Raw genomic sequence first — 13,960 nt, 5'->3', positions numbered from 1 at the left:
CTGCAAGGGTGATGTCCGTGGTGGAAAGCCCGGGGCAGAATATCCTCACCATAAGTGGCAGGTTCCAAGCAATGGCTGAGTCACAGCAGGCCTGCTAAGGGCCTCAACCAGCTTCTCAAGATTCTGCAGCCCCTAGCTAAGAAGCTCGGGAGCTTGCAGGAAACCCAGCGGGACAGCGCTAAAACACAGCAGGCTATGGCTTCAGTCCTTGAGAACGTGGCCCAGTTACAAAACAATGAATTGGAAATTAAATATACAACTTGGTGGTACCTTTGATGGTTTTATACTGTGACAGGTTGAATTCCAGTGTTGTACTTCACACTGCAAGTCCTGGACAGCATCTTCAAGCTGTTTCTTAAACTTAGTTATTTCATTATTGGTGCATTTAGTTGTGTAGAAATCTGCTTCCAGCTGAACACTTTTTTTGGGGTTGTGATACACTTTAATAATTAGTCGATTTGGACCTATCCATTGAAACTTTGGATCCTCAAGACTTTGTAACAAGACTTCCTTTTTTAAGCACTGAAGAGTCTGGCCTAAAGAGTAAACATGGAAGAAAACTGGAACAATTTCTCCGAGGCTCCTGCTGCTGCCATTGACAGGTGGCCCCCAACTCAGACAGCCATCACATTACTATGGCAAGAACTCTAGGACTGGCAGGTCTGGTGACGCAAGAGCTTTTGCCGCTCACTGCAAAAGCACTGCCACCCCATGGAGTGCCCACTGGCCCACAGGAATCCTGAGGGAGGGGGAAAGGCTCGAGCCACGCCGGGTGCTACCACCCAGGAGACTGCGGCTGTGGCTACACTTTCTTACTCCCATATTCCTGACAATGGGGCATCTCGGGGACAACAGGATGAGGAAGGTATCATGGATACTTCACTGAGATCTGAGGTCCTCAAAGCCCAGACCCTCCAGGAAACCCGCACTAAGGGCATTACAGGCCATGGGGCATGGTAGAAAGCTGGCCATCCCCTCAACATACACCCTGGCGAGACACTGAGATGTAGTGGTAGGCCACGTGAAGTTAAGAAGTTGTAGCGGCACTAAGATGGAAGGCCAACACGAGGTAGATAGTATAGTTAGGTACTTTAAAGTCTCACGTTCACATGTTTTTATATTATCACTTATTTTGAAAGCATCATTATTGACAACAATAAATATTATTTCATCCCACACCTGTGACTAACGTCTCTAAATAGTCTCTAACAGGGATGTACCCATCCTGGTGATCGCTGGAGGGACTATGCCCGTTGAGGCTCCTCAACATACTGCTTCTGAGAAAATCAAGGTGCTCAAATAATTCTCTGGTTGCTGCAGGTGGCATGCATTGGCAGTGACTTACAGCATCTGCTGTGGCATCCCAAGAACTCACACCTGATTCTCTCTCCCACCTCCCCCGTTACCTGGGGCCCTCCTTGAGGGTTTAGTGCTTACTCATCCAGACGTGGGCCCAGGTGCCAGTGTGCATGCAGGGCTCAGGGAGGAGTCAGACTAGTTTGCACCAGGGCATCATTACAATGGTACTTCGCAAGTTGTCATCACCCTCCTGCCTGCCACAGAAACTCCCTAACACACTGTCCCCAGGCCCACCACTCTGGTGTTTCAGGAGATTCTAGGACTCCAAGGGTGGGTGGGTGGGGTGGGGGGAGGGGGTGGAATGGAACCCACATGCAACAACACAGGCCCCTAGTGACCAAAGGGCATGGTGATCAGGGCCTCCCTCGCATGCCTGATCCTTGCTGTTGCCAGCCCTCCAGTGCCTTGTGACGTTGCTCATCATCTTCTTCCTCCTCCTGCTGGGCAGCCTCCTTCCCAAGATGCCTGGTTGGTTGGCCTCTGTGTCCTCCTCCTTCAAAAAATCTTCTCGCTGCTGCATCAGGCTATGTAGGGCACAATGTGAGATGTCGGCGGCTATATTGGAGAGCCCAGCTAGAGCCGTCCAAGCACCTGAACTTCATTTTGAGGAGCCCCATGCACCACTCCACTATTGAACAGGTGGCCACATGGGCCTCATTGTATCGGGTCTCTGCATCAGTCTCAGGCCTTCACAAAGGCATCATCAGCAAAGTCTGAAGTGGGTAACCCATATCCCCCACGAGCCATCCTTGCACGCTGGGGTCCTCCACCAATATCTCTGGGACATCAGAACTCCTTATGTATGCTGTCGGGATGTCTGCCACAGACATGCATAATATTCAACTGATGGTCACACAGCAATTTCACATTTATTGAGTGGAAGCCCTTTCTGTTCATGAATCGTCCTTGATTCTTCACCAGGGCCTTGATGGTAACACGGGTGGAGTCTATAGCTCCTGCAACTTGTGGCACTCTCGTGATGGCTGTGAATCCTGCAGCCCGGGCTTTCTGCTGGGCCTGATCCAGGTCAAATATACCTGCGAGCCCAGGTGTACAGGACATCTGTGATCTCCCTGACACACAGGGTGTGGGTGACCCATCATGCCCCTAAGTGCCAGGTCCTGCAACAAATGGCACAGATCTCACACTATCTCCTTTCAGAGCCGGAGTCGCCAGCAGCACACTACGTCTGACTGTTGCTCGAAGGACACTCTTGTGTGGAAATGCTGGGGTCTCCACTCCCTACTTTATCTGCCACCTCCCCCCACCCCCACCCCTCTCACTCAGGGCAAATGGCAGCTATGTCCTGCCTCTGGCAACGGTCTCCCTCTACTCCTGTGAGTGATAAGGCCTGAGCATCCTCTTCCCGTAATTCATTCTCCTCAGCTCCAGCAAAAGAACAGCAAGATCAATTGCAAAAGCCACCTCGTCAATCTGAAGGGGGGTGGAGTGGAATTTGGGGAATGGGAGGTTAAAGAACTCTATTTACCCCCAGGCTAGCAACACACTCCCCATACCCCTCTCCCCCCCAGCCTCCCAGCACCACACATTCTCCTTACACCACCCCCCACAACAGATCCCAGAATAGCAACACAGCCCCCTTCCATTCGCCCCCACTCTCAAACACCCAGAACCCATGCAGTTGTGACTATAGACAGTGCTGCTTGATAAGTCCTGCGGTTGCAGCACTGCCTCCACAGAGTTTCCAGCCCAACCCACATTGCAACAGTGCTTGTTGCTGCCTGCACTAAGTCAGTGCTCTGAGCTGGGTCCATGCTGAGTGTCTGAGGTTGCACCCTGTGAGCAACAAAGTCCCCCACCCCACCCACACACTCACAGGCCCCCTCTGACCCAAAATGGAACAAGGACATCATGAAGCAATCCTCTCTGAGCAGCATAGTGCAGTTTGAATGTGGAGACTTACCACCTCATTCACCCTCACTGATCAGGTGCCTGAATCTGAGTTTCATAAAAGAGGTGTTTTCTTGACCAATCTGGCTGCAGCCAATGAGGTCATTAAGGCAGGTGATCTGGGACAATTGGGAGTGAAGCTCACTAATGACTTTATGTCATTAATGTAAAAAAAAATGTAAATTGACGTTTTGCCTGTTTTGGGCAGGCTCCCAATTACAGCAATTCAGTTTTGATAAAATGGGAATGGGCGCAAAAGCAGGCACCATTCCCACTAGTCACATCACACCCAATTTTATGACATTTTCCTGCCGCAAAATGGGCACAATGAGGTTGTAAAATTCCGCTGAATGACTCAGAAATTCCTGTACTCATCAAAGGATCAAGTCTTCTAGTAGTTAGATTTTCCCTTGCTAGTTTAATGTCAATAACATATTGACCTTAAAGTTGCTGACAGTGTAAGATTGATACAGCATGGCACCCTCAGACTGAACAGGGCAAGCAACTGGATATCACCTTAGTCCATTACATTGAAGTAATTAAAAATTAACAGTGCGAGGTTTGGAAAGGTAGTGCAATGTAAAATGGTAAACTCAATGTCAAACCAGATATAGAAAGAGCGGAAAATTGAAAATGCACTAAGCAAGAGAAAAGGGGAGTCAGAAGAGTAAAACATGTTTTTAATTAAAATTCTTTTGCAATTTTTAAATCCCCAGTTTAAAACAATTAAAGTGTAAAGAAATGCCACTCTGCTCTTGTCACATTTCTGTTCAGTGCCAGAACAGTTGCCTGGCAGTGAGAAATACTTTGGGAGAAAATCTTCTGCCCCATGGTGGGTTTTCTGGTGGCAGAGGTGGCTTGCTATTGGTTGCCAGTGAGATCTTCCGGTCTGATTGAAGTCAATGTTGATTGACATTCCTTCCCTGTGCTGCTGTCAGAGAGCCTCAGTGGGAGTCAACTTTGTTGGATCCAGTTGGCAAGGATTAGTGAATTCCACCCATACATCATTAAAAGGGTGTGACATTTAGCATGATGCTATGAGTGCCCTTCCCAGTGTCTACCCACCCACCCTCAATTTCACCACAATTCCACATGTAGTGGGAGGGGTTCTGGGTTATCCACCTTGGGCCAATTGAAGCTCTTAAGTGGCCGCTTAATGCTTACTGATTAAGGGACTCCTCACCCTGCTGCATTTTTTCATTCAGGGCTGGAGGAAGGAGCCAGGTTTGAGGTCTGCCAGCTCTCACTACTGGTACTATATTCAGGAAAGGAACATATGTCCTTTCAGGCCCCTTTGGCCTCACTCCCTCCCCAAGGTCTGGCATTCTTGCCGCAGGTCCCCCCACCCCTCCCAAGCATGTGCACCCAGGCTCCTCACCTCCCTCAATGAGGTCTGCAAGCTGCTCCCGCTGAGAATCACCCCAGTCCACACCTTTCCTCTCTATGGCTCCAGCGACAATTTTATTTGGGATGGGCATTGGCCATTGCTGCTGGTGGCATCACTGGCATCACAGAGCTGCCAGCCATTTGATTGACAGGTAGTTCTCAAGCGGGATGTAAGGGGTGGAAGTTTTGCCCTGAACCACTGTAGCGGGTCGAGTTCCCTGGCGTCTTTTTCAGAAGGGGGAGGAAGCGTAGGATGGTCAGTAATTCACAACATCCTGCCCTGCTATGGCAAATTTGATTCATATTTATAGCACATGGATTTGATGTTGCTCAACATGTTTAACTAGGAGTCAATAGAAAGATGTTAGTTCTTGCAAAACTAACAGTGGAGCAGTTTATCCCCAACAGAAACTTCTTCATTTCCATATTTAATCACATATCTAGCCTCGCCTGAAATTGCTTTGGTGTATTACCATGCCATTACTTTGACATCAAATTTGTACTTTTCTAGCACACTTTGGAGTTAAATTGGTTACGATTAATTTTCTTTCTAAGAAAGAATGTGGATTCACAATCTAAATCATCAAAACATGTTTCATGCTCATTATTCTTTTCTTCCGTGGCTTCTGCTGCAAGATCAATTATAAAATTCTTCAAATTAAATGTTATCACCACTAATTATTTACTTGATTATTAATGATTAATTGTTACTGAAAAGGTTTAATTTAAAATGTTAATCTCAGTAGTTCTTTTTAATGACTGTTTATATTCTTAAAATGTGGGGCACGATTTAGTGTTTCTTCTCATGTGCAGCAAGATTCATTTTCATTCTGGAGACCTCTGCAATAGTAAGGAATTTCAAAGTGTTCTTTGGCAGGCATTTGTTTTTTTCAAATAGTAAAGGAAGGATAAGGCCACAATTACTGCTATGGTGCAGCATTACATGGAAACTTGAAGAATTTAATTTTTTATATCTAATCATATCACAACATCTTTTCTGGTTCAACTTTACTTTCTGTGGAGTGGGTAAGGTTGAAAGGAAAATATTTGATATCTTTCAGAGGAAATGTGAATTTTTACATCAATACTTCACAAAGGAAACCTATTAAAATGCAGTACTTTATAATTCAGGTTCTGGGATACATTTTATGTCTCTAGGTTAAATATAGTACGAAACAGATTTTTAGTCTAGCCAGGAGTTGAGAGAGTGTGTTATGGTCCAATAAGTGCAAAAAAGAATGGTATTGGATGGTAACAAGTCGGAACCATTACGCCATCTGACATTCAAGGATGCTCACTGCACGTGTTGATAGATTAAGGCTTGCACTGGCTTTGATCAACTTACTCAGTGAAGTTTCATGCTCCTTTTTGAAAGCAAATGATCCCAATGCAGCAAGCTACTTCCAGTAGAGTCAAAATTGTATTGTGTTGCATTAACGATCTGATGCATTCCCTTGCTGTATGAATGTATGAACATATGAATTATGGGCAGGTGTAGAGTTTTGGCCACTTAAACCTGCTCAGCCATTCGATAAGATCATGGCTGATCTGACTGTGGTCTCATCTCCACTTTCCTTCCTACTCTTTATACCTTTTGACTCCCTTGTTGATCAAGAATCTTTTCTTTCTGGGGAAGGAAGTTCCACAAACTCACGACTCTTGGAGAGAATAACATTCTCTTGGCTTTGTTCTAAATGGGGGACCTCTTATTTTTAAAACTGCCCTCCTAATTCTAGTCTCTCCCACAAGGAAAAACACCCTTTCAGCATCCACCCTGACAAGGATCTTATCTGTTTCAAGAAGATCATCTTTAATTCTTTCAAACTCTAATGGGTACAGGCCCAACCTTTCCTCATAGGATAGGCCCTTCATTCCAGGAATTAGCAGTACTACACCAATTGTCAATATTACAGTTGCAATATTGAAAAACTATATATGAGCATTTTTTTTAAAGCTGGAAAGCCTTTTTTAAAAGATGTTTTAGCGTAGTATTTTTTGAATTTATGCTCTGAACTTCCAACCTGTTCCTTATTCATTAGTTTTGAATATAGAGATAAAGAAGCTAGAGTGTGTACTTAATGTGTGTAACTTTGTGTATAGTATTGAAATATTGTGTGTTGTACAGTAATGCGCATTTCAATTAAGTTAGTTTTAACAGTTTTCTCCCCTTCTTTTCTAATAATGCTGACTCTTGCTGGGTACATTTCCACATGTGCCTATAGCCCTCTAGCACTCCATCCAAGGAGACCATTATCATTTTGTGATCCCAGATAGGAATGCTCGCAGACTAGTTGATTTTGAATGGCATCATTACTGAGCTCAGCCCTGTTCTGACCAGAGGTACACACAGAGAGTAGAATGTAATGCCATCCCCTAAGAACTGCCTCAGCCCCCTTAAGTCCGACTTAGGAAAGTTTGTGGATGTCTTTCCTGCCTCACTGCCAATTGAGGCCCTTAAGTGGGTGATTAATTTAGGGAGCCCAAGAAGCAAAACTCTGTTGGGTTTGCTAGCAAGCTCCCAGAGAGGAGAGGGTTGATGGGGTGGGGAGGTCACTCAGTCTCTGATCAAGGGGCCTGTCATCAGGTAGGGGTTGGTCATTGAAAGCTGCCTCCCCAGCCCTCACTGCTGCTCCCCATCCCACAGGAGAAAAGGGGGTGGCAAGATGATTCTAACTGGCCAAGGTTTTGGAGAAATCAGCAATCTTTTTTCCTGTGGTATAAGTTGTTGTGATTGTTTGAAATTTAGCATTTATGTGTTTGTCTTGATGTCATGTTGGTAGCACATCTCACCTTTCAGCAATATTCAATTTTTGTAACATCAAATGACTGTTTAGATCAAAAAAATGGAAAAAACTAACAAATGGATTTTGAAACTTGCAAATGTAAGGTTATCTACTTTGGACCTAAAAATAGTAGAAGAGGGAACTTTCTAAATAGTAAAAAGTTAGGAAGGTGGAGCTTTAAAAATGCTATGGCAATGCGGGTCTTTTTATTGAGAGGACTAAGATACAAAGGAGTAAAAGTTATACTTCAGCTGTATAGAACCATGGTTAGGTCAAAACTGAAGTACTGCAAGCAGCTCTGGCACTGCACCTTAAGAGGAATATAATGGTATGAGAAGGATTGTCCTGGCACTATGCCTTAGGAAGGATATAATGGCCTGAGAAGGATTGCAGTGTACAGTAACCAGAATTATACAAAAGAGAGTTTACACAAATGAGAGTTGATAAGATAGTGTAAGGCGGCAGTTTAGAATAACCTGAGACTAAAAGACTAACAATCAGAGTGAATATAGTATACAGAAGTCACAAAGTGCCCAGAATATATTTTATAATGGTACTGTTTGCGTAGAGACACATATAACCACTGTTAGAGAATTTAAACATGTATTTTTGAAAACATATTGTATTCTGTGTTAAAAGCATACACCTTGGTTAATGACACACTGCTCTAAGGCATGATGGAATGTAGTCAAGTAAAAACAACCACATTCTTAGGAACAATACAGCTGATGAGTAAAGGGAGAAAGAAATTCTCATCAGTATCTTTAGACGGTCCTAATGAATAAAATATTCACTAGCCAACAATAGTACTAGAAATCTCAGACAGGTTAATGAATAGATATACCAGATGAGGAGGTCTATGGAATGTTAGGAGACTGTGAGACTCTCAAAGTCCACAAACTCATATATTCCCATGCTGTCAGAGGGTAAATATTAATGGCAAAGTTAAATAATCCATATTAATAATGATTGGCTCATACCTAGATGGATAGAGCAGAAGGGCAAATGACTTTTGAAAATTGTAATAATTGTAATACTGGGGGAAATGTAATTTCAGAATGATTTGGAAGTGCCCCAAATCCCTTTCCTTCGTATGTTGACCAGGCCTGGAAAATAAAGATACATCCTTAACCAAAATACTGTCTCTGTGAGTCTTTCTATTAGCTGAGCCGTAATTAAGAAGGGAAATCTCTTATGCAAAAGCCAGCTTAATACTCAGTCTCTGAAAAAAGCTCCAATAGAAATAAAGAAACTGTTTTCTGTGACTGGGACCCCCAAGATGCACCTCATTGAACAGAAAACAGGACAGTGCCATGTTGCTTGGTGAAAGCCTAGTGAAATGCAGCCTGATAGACTTGAGGGTTCTTCTCAAGCCACTCTCGAGAGTGATCAGGAATTTTCCAGCCCCTCTGCCAGTGACCCATAATTTCTCTAGCAACAATGGCCACTGGGCCTAGGGCTGCCAGAGGACATCCATCACGGTCACCAAGAACCAAGCAGAAAAGAAGCAGCAACCTGTTCACTCCATATCTGCAGATTTTGCAATAAATCTCACCACAGCACCTGAAAGCATTTCAAAGAGTTGACTTGCACACAGTAAGGTGTTTTTATTGTTAGGTTAAGGAAAAAATGTTTGTGTCACAGGAAAATGTTGTGCTTTAGTCAGTGCATGTTTTTTCATATGAGGACTCATAGCCCTTCAGAGATTTATGACGTTGGATACCATGTATTTAAAGGGCACTGTCAACCTGCTCACAGATTGAGATGCAATCTTCTCCATGACCACCAAGGAAGGGCATTAGAGAAAGAAGTTGATTTTATGTTGCTTTGAGAGGACCAAGTATTTGGAAGCAAGTTGGTATGAGGTGCTTCCTTGCCTCCAGTGTGTAAACCTCCATGACACGCACATTGGCAGCAACCTACTGATGTGGATCCCCTTTCATGTGGCTCTTCCCCATCCTCTTCATTTGGATGAGGCTCCTGCCTTCTGTCTTCCTAGTGGCTGATATGTCATGTGCAAAGAGGTTAGCCCTTATCATCTAATATCCAGCCGCTTGGTTGTAGTCTTCACACAACCAATTGCAGCACCAGTGAGTGTTAAAGCACAGAGACATCATGGCTTCTGCTGGGAAAGTGAGTACACATCTGTATGATTCGCTTCTCGTGGTCACAGATTAACCACACAATGAGTGAATAGAATTCCTTCCTGTTATTAAATGTAGCCGGCTGCTCAAATGTAGTCCTGATAGCAGCAAAGGTCTGTATGTTACACCTTGAACATGTGGACAGATGGCAAAATCTGTGAATCCCATTGCCCTTTCTGCTTGACAGCCCTCATCCGTTCGGGATCTTATGAATTCTTCAACCCTCTTATATAGTGCATTTGTCACCTTCTTGATGCAGCAGTGAGTGGCTGTTTGAGAGTTGATGCAGCTGTTTAGAATTTAAGTGCTGAATTAACCTTCAATGCCACTAGGCATTGGGCTTCCACCATATCCTCCTGCACCCTGGTAATCCTGCATTAGGACAGTCTGTCACTGAGTCCCTTGAAAACTGCAGTCTCTTCAGGCACAGTCTCTCTGACATTTGAACAAAAGTCATCCTGGTCCTATGTGACAGTGACCAATGCCTGCTTCTCTGCCTGGCCTCCTGTTATTGTATTTTCTCTGCTGCTGATGCTGGACTGCTTGCATCGGTTCCAGCACCGTTCCCCTCCCCACCCCGGCACTCAAGAATGCAGGAATACAGGGTGAATGATTTTCGATGTGCAACGCACGTTACTTTTCTTTCACGGCAGCCTCTTAAGTATCCTCCCCTAAAGGACTCCGATATGTGACGCCACTTTAATGAGCAGCTCCTCTAATCTTAGATTTTGCACTGCCCCTATAATTTTCATAACCAACATTTTTAGGATTAGCCACTTCATTGCTCTGACACTGAACCTCAGAGTATCAGATTATCAAATTTGAACACAGGGAAGAACTCTTTGAAAGGTAATGCAGCTCCCTGTGGACTCACTTTCCTACGAGTCAAAAGAACTCCCACACTGAGTTAGGTAAGTCACCAGCCTTCAATAGGCAGTTTATTAAAGGCATGGGAGGCTTATATTAATCTTATTAAATTGGGATAGCTGTATTCAATCCTGGCAAATCACATTTAAATTGCATGCAAGTGGTTGATTTTGAATACATTCGAGGTCACTGCCGCTAACAGGCAGGTTTCCCGCTTGTTTACACCCTCATTGCTGACATAATCAGGAACTGTTTTGCACTGCTGGGATTCTAGTGGGTATCCTCCATATAATTCTCCATATCCACCCACTACCTTGGCCACCCTACAGAATCCTCAAAATCCAGCCCAATATATTGTGGCTTGGTTTGATCTGAAGGAAGTAGCCAGAAATGCAGTACCTCACTCTGAAGAATCATAACCGCATGGTTGAAATGATGAAGCTCTAGAGTAGCTGAGGTGCCATAGAGCTGTGCCAGCGCAGACCCAATCCTAGAGGAAGAAAAAGATTCAACAAAACAGAAAAAATATATATTTTCTTCACTTTCAAGATTAAAATCTTCTCCCTTCTAGAATTTCTCCCACATTCCTCTATTTCTAAGTTTACTGATTAGTTCTGTTCCTAACGGTGAAAGCAGGTCTAAATGAAATTTACCATGTGAACTGAATGCAATGATCTGGCTGCATTTCCAAATTAATTGCTAAAAGCAACTCACTAACAAGCCTATTTACTCTGATTTGGAAGGCAAACAGATATAAGAAAAAATGTTTTGACAAAATAAAAAATGCGAAGTCTTCTTAAATGCCAATTTGGACGAAGTGTTCTATGTGTTTTTAGATCCAATTTCTATTTTCCTGTTGGATTTTATTCACTGCTGCTGATAGAATAGTTTAAGTTATACTGCACTTTTACTGGACATGACATAGGAGGGTGATGTCTGTAAATAAAATGTTATAATTTAAAATAATTGTATTGCTGACACAATAATAAATTAGGATGCAGTTTTCATCGTAGGATGGGGGTAGAAAATTGAACTTCTGAAATCATTCAATCTCAAAAACTGCAGGTGGGTTATCTGAAGGTAACTTGGGCCAGAATTCACAGACCTCGCCTGCAGCTGGGATTCTCTGGTCCCGCTGCAGTCAAAAGAGATTTGGCTCAGTGCCAAAATTTTCGTTCTTGCTGGTAGTGGAGGTGGGGCATATGAGACTGAAGAATTCTGGCCTTGGTACTTAGAAATAAAAAAAGAAAGTGCTGGAAAAACTAGGCACGAGTTCTGAGGGGGAGTCATATCGGACTTGAAACATTTGTGTCCTTTCTTCTCCACAGATGCTGCCAGAACTGCAGAGTTTTTTTATCATTTTTTGTTTTATTTTAGCATATACAGTATTTTCCTTTGATTTTGTATTATTACATCTGCAATTCAATTGGCCACGAATCATTGATCCAAATTGCCAGTTTCTGTAACTGAAACTATAGGCGTTTGGTAAACAAAATATATCCATTTAGAAGATTAAAACCAAAACTGAATAAAGAAAGAGCAAAGTTACTTTCAAATTATTTTCATTGTGCATGCATTGGATATGAATGGAGATCAACAATTATGTTGTTAAAATAATTATTGGCAAAAAAGATAACATTATATTTGTAACCATTAGAACTTACTTTGCTTGGAAAGCATTGTTAGTGCCTCTGTGATCCAAGTCATGACACAGGCAACCCACCATTAGACCAAGAACTTCTGTGTCTGTTAAAAGTTCCTGAAAATCTGCAGTCTGGCAAAACAACAAACATATGTATCAGGCAATGTTGGGTGGCTCCATAGTTTTTATCAGAGGGGTTGACTGAGAGCAAGATAAAAATATTCACAGCAAATGGCTTGATTACAGGTCAATAAGTCAATAAGCTGTACTGACACGAGGTGGAATTTCATCGGTACACCCTGCTCACCAATGGGCGGAGCGAGCCAGTAAAATTAGGATAGAGCCAAGAAATCAGGATCGCGCCTGATTTCTCGGCTCTCATGATCTTACCGGTGCCATATTTCTGGCGAGAGGCTGAATATATTACTTAAATTTATTCAAAGGTTCATTAACATGAAAATAGCGAGCCCAGCGTTCAATCCTTAAGGCTCACTTGCCTTTATGGCCTAGCTGGGAGAGATTCTCTCTGGCGAGGAAAACATCTGCTCCCCATGAGCAGGGAATTGTCATGTTGCCCTCACTGGGGGGCTGGTGCAAACCTTATATGTGACTGGTGGGGCAATGGGGGTGGGGGGGCACACTGCGCAATCTGTCTGCGATAGGTATGGGGAGGGAGGGAGCAGAGGACTGCTGCCATTCTGCCTCTCTGACTTTGGTCGGTGGAGGGAGAGAATGGGACCCGTTGCGCACTTTGCCTTGATCGGTATGGAAGGAGGCGGGGGCCTGCTGCCGCTCTGCATGTGATTGTGATCAGTGGGGGAGGGGGGCAATCAGTCTGGTTGGTGGGGGCTATGGGCGGTATGGATGTCATGGGCCCTCGTGATTGCCACTTGACGGGGTGGGGGGGGGCGTTGTTGAGGCTGGCTAGAGCAGCAGAGACCTGACTGATCTCTCTCTCTGTCAGTCCTCTGCTGTTGCAATTGTGCAAGTGCGGCCACAGAGGTCTGCACATGCGCAATAATTCCCTTGCTGCTGGCTGGCAAATTAAGCCCTGCGCATTGCCTGTAGTATCTGGAAACAGACTAGCCCATTTTTTCAAGCACCATGTGCTCAAGATTGGGAATAAAATCTTGCCCAAAAAACAGATCTGCAATTCTCCCCTTTTCACACTAGCTGGACACTTAGAATTATTCACTTAAAATTCTGTTCACCGTCTCACAGCTCCATCTTTACATGGTTTGTTTTAATCTTTGCATTTTTTTTGTCTTTCAGGTACCATAACAACAGGATACAGCTCCAGAGAAATCTTATATGGAAAATACTTGACAGGAATGCTTTCATTGGCATTGAGCTAAGGTTTGAAGAAATTACAGTGGATTAGCAACAGAGAATTCACATATTTTGCACAATTAGCCATCTTGGTTTAGCAAACAATGACTAACTCTGTGTTTAAACATCTATGTAAAGAGGAGAATTTTGAGCAATGGCAATGGGTTGAAAGAGCTCCATGTGAGGCAGATTTGATGCTGGCAGTACATAATACAGAAAATTTTTAAATTATTGCTCGTTGGAGCAATCTCATTGTTCGTTGGAGCGAGCGGAGAGAAGGTTAAAGAGAGTAAAGGTAAGCAACTGACTTTGTAAAGTTTTTCACGGGCTTTTTAACGGTAAATCCAGCTTTAAAAGTTAAACAGCAAGTGGGCCGGAGGGTCTTCTGGGAAGGGATTTTTACTGTGCAAAGTATAGAAGGAGTATGAGCTGTAAGGGCTTTGGCTCACAGGACTTCGGCGGAAAGGGCAAGGCAAGTTTAAATTCTTTACTGGGTCCAGCATACACTAGGTGATTGAGATGGAGGGACATGTGATGTG

The 13,960-nt window shown here is 43.7% G+C and overlaps 1 protein-coding gene across 2 annotated transcripts in view; it reads right to left on the bottom strand.

The window, feature by feature from the left end:
• pde11a (phosphodiesterase 11a) overlaps positions 1-13,960 on the bottom strand; it is a 355,582-nt gene that overhangs the window by 92,132 nt on the left and 249,490 nt on the right. For both annotated transcript variants that reach the window (XM_080198223.1, XM_080198224.1), the window contains 2 exons: positions 12,115-12,224; positions 10,850-10,940 (listed from right to left, as the gene is read on the bottom strand). In XM_080198223.1, coding sequence (XP_080054349.1) covers positions 10,850-10,940; positions 12,115-12,224 — 201 coding nt within the window. The remainder of the gene's footprint in view (positions 1-10,849; positions 10,941-12,114; positions 12,225-13,960) is intronic.

Source organism: Carcharhinus amblyrhynchos, chromosome 11 (genome assembly GCF_965287045.1).
Source record: "Carcharhinus amblyrhynchos chromosome 11, sCarAmb.v2.hapA, whole genome shotgun sequence".
NCBI lineage: Eukaryota > Metazoa > Chordata > Chondrichthyes > Carcharhiniformes > Carcharhinidae > Carcharhinus > Carcharhinus amblyrhynchos.
The sequence above is the reverse complement of the archived record's forward strand: the minus strand, read 5'-3'. Positions and strand labels throughout refer to the sequence as shown.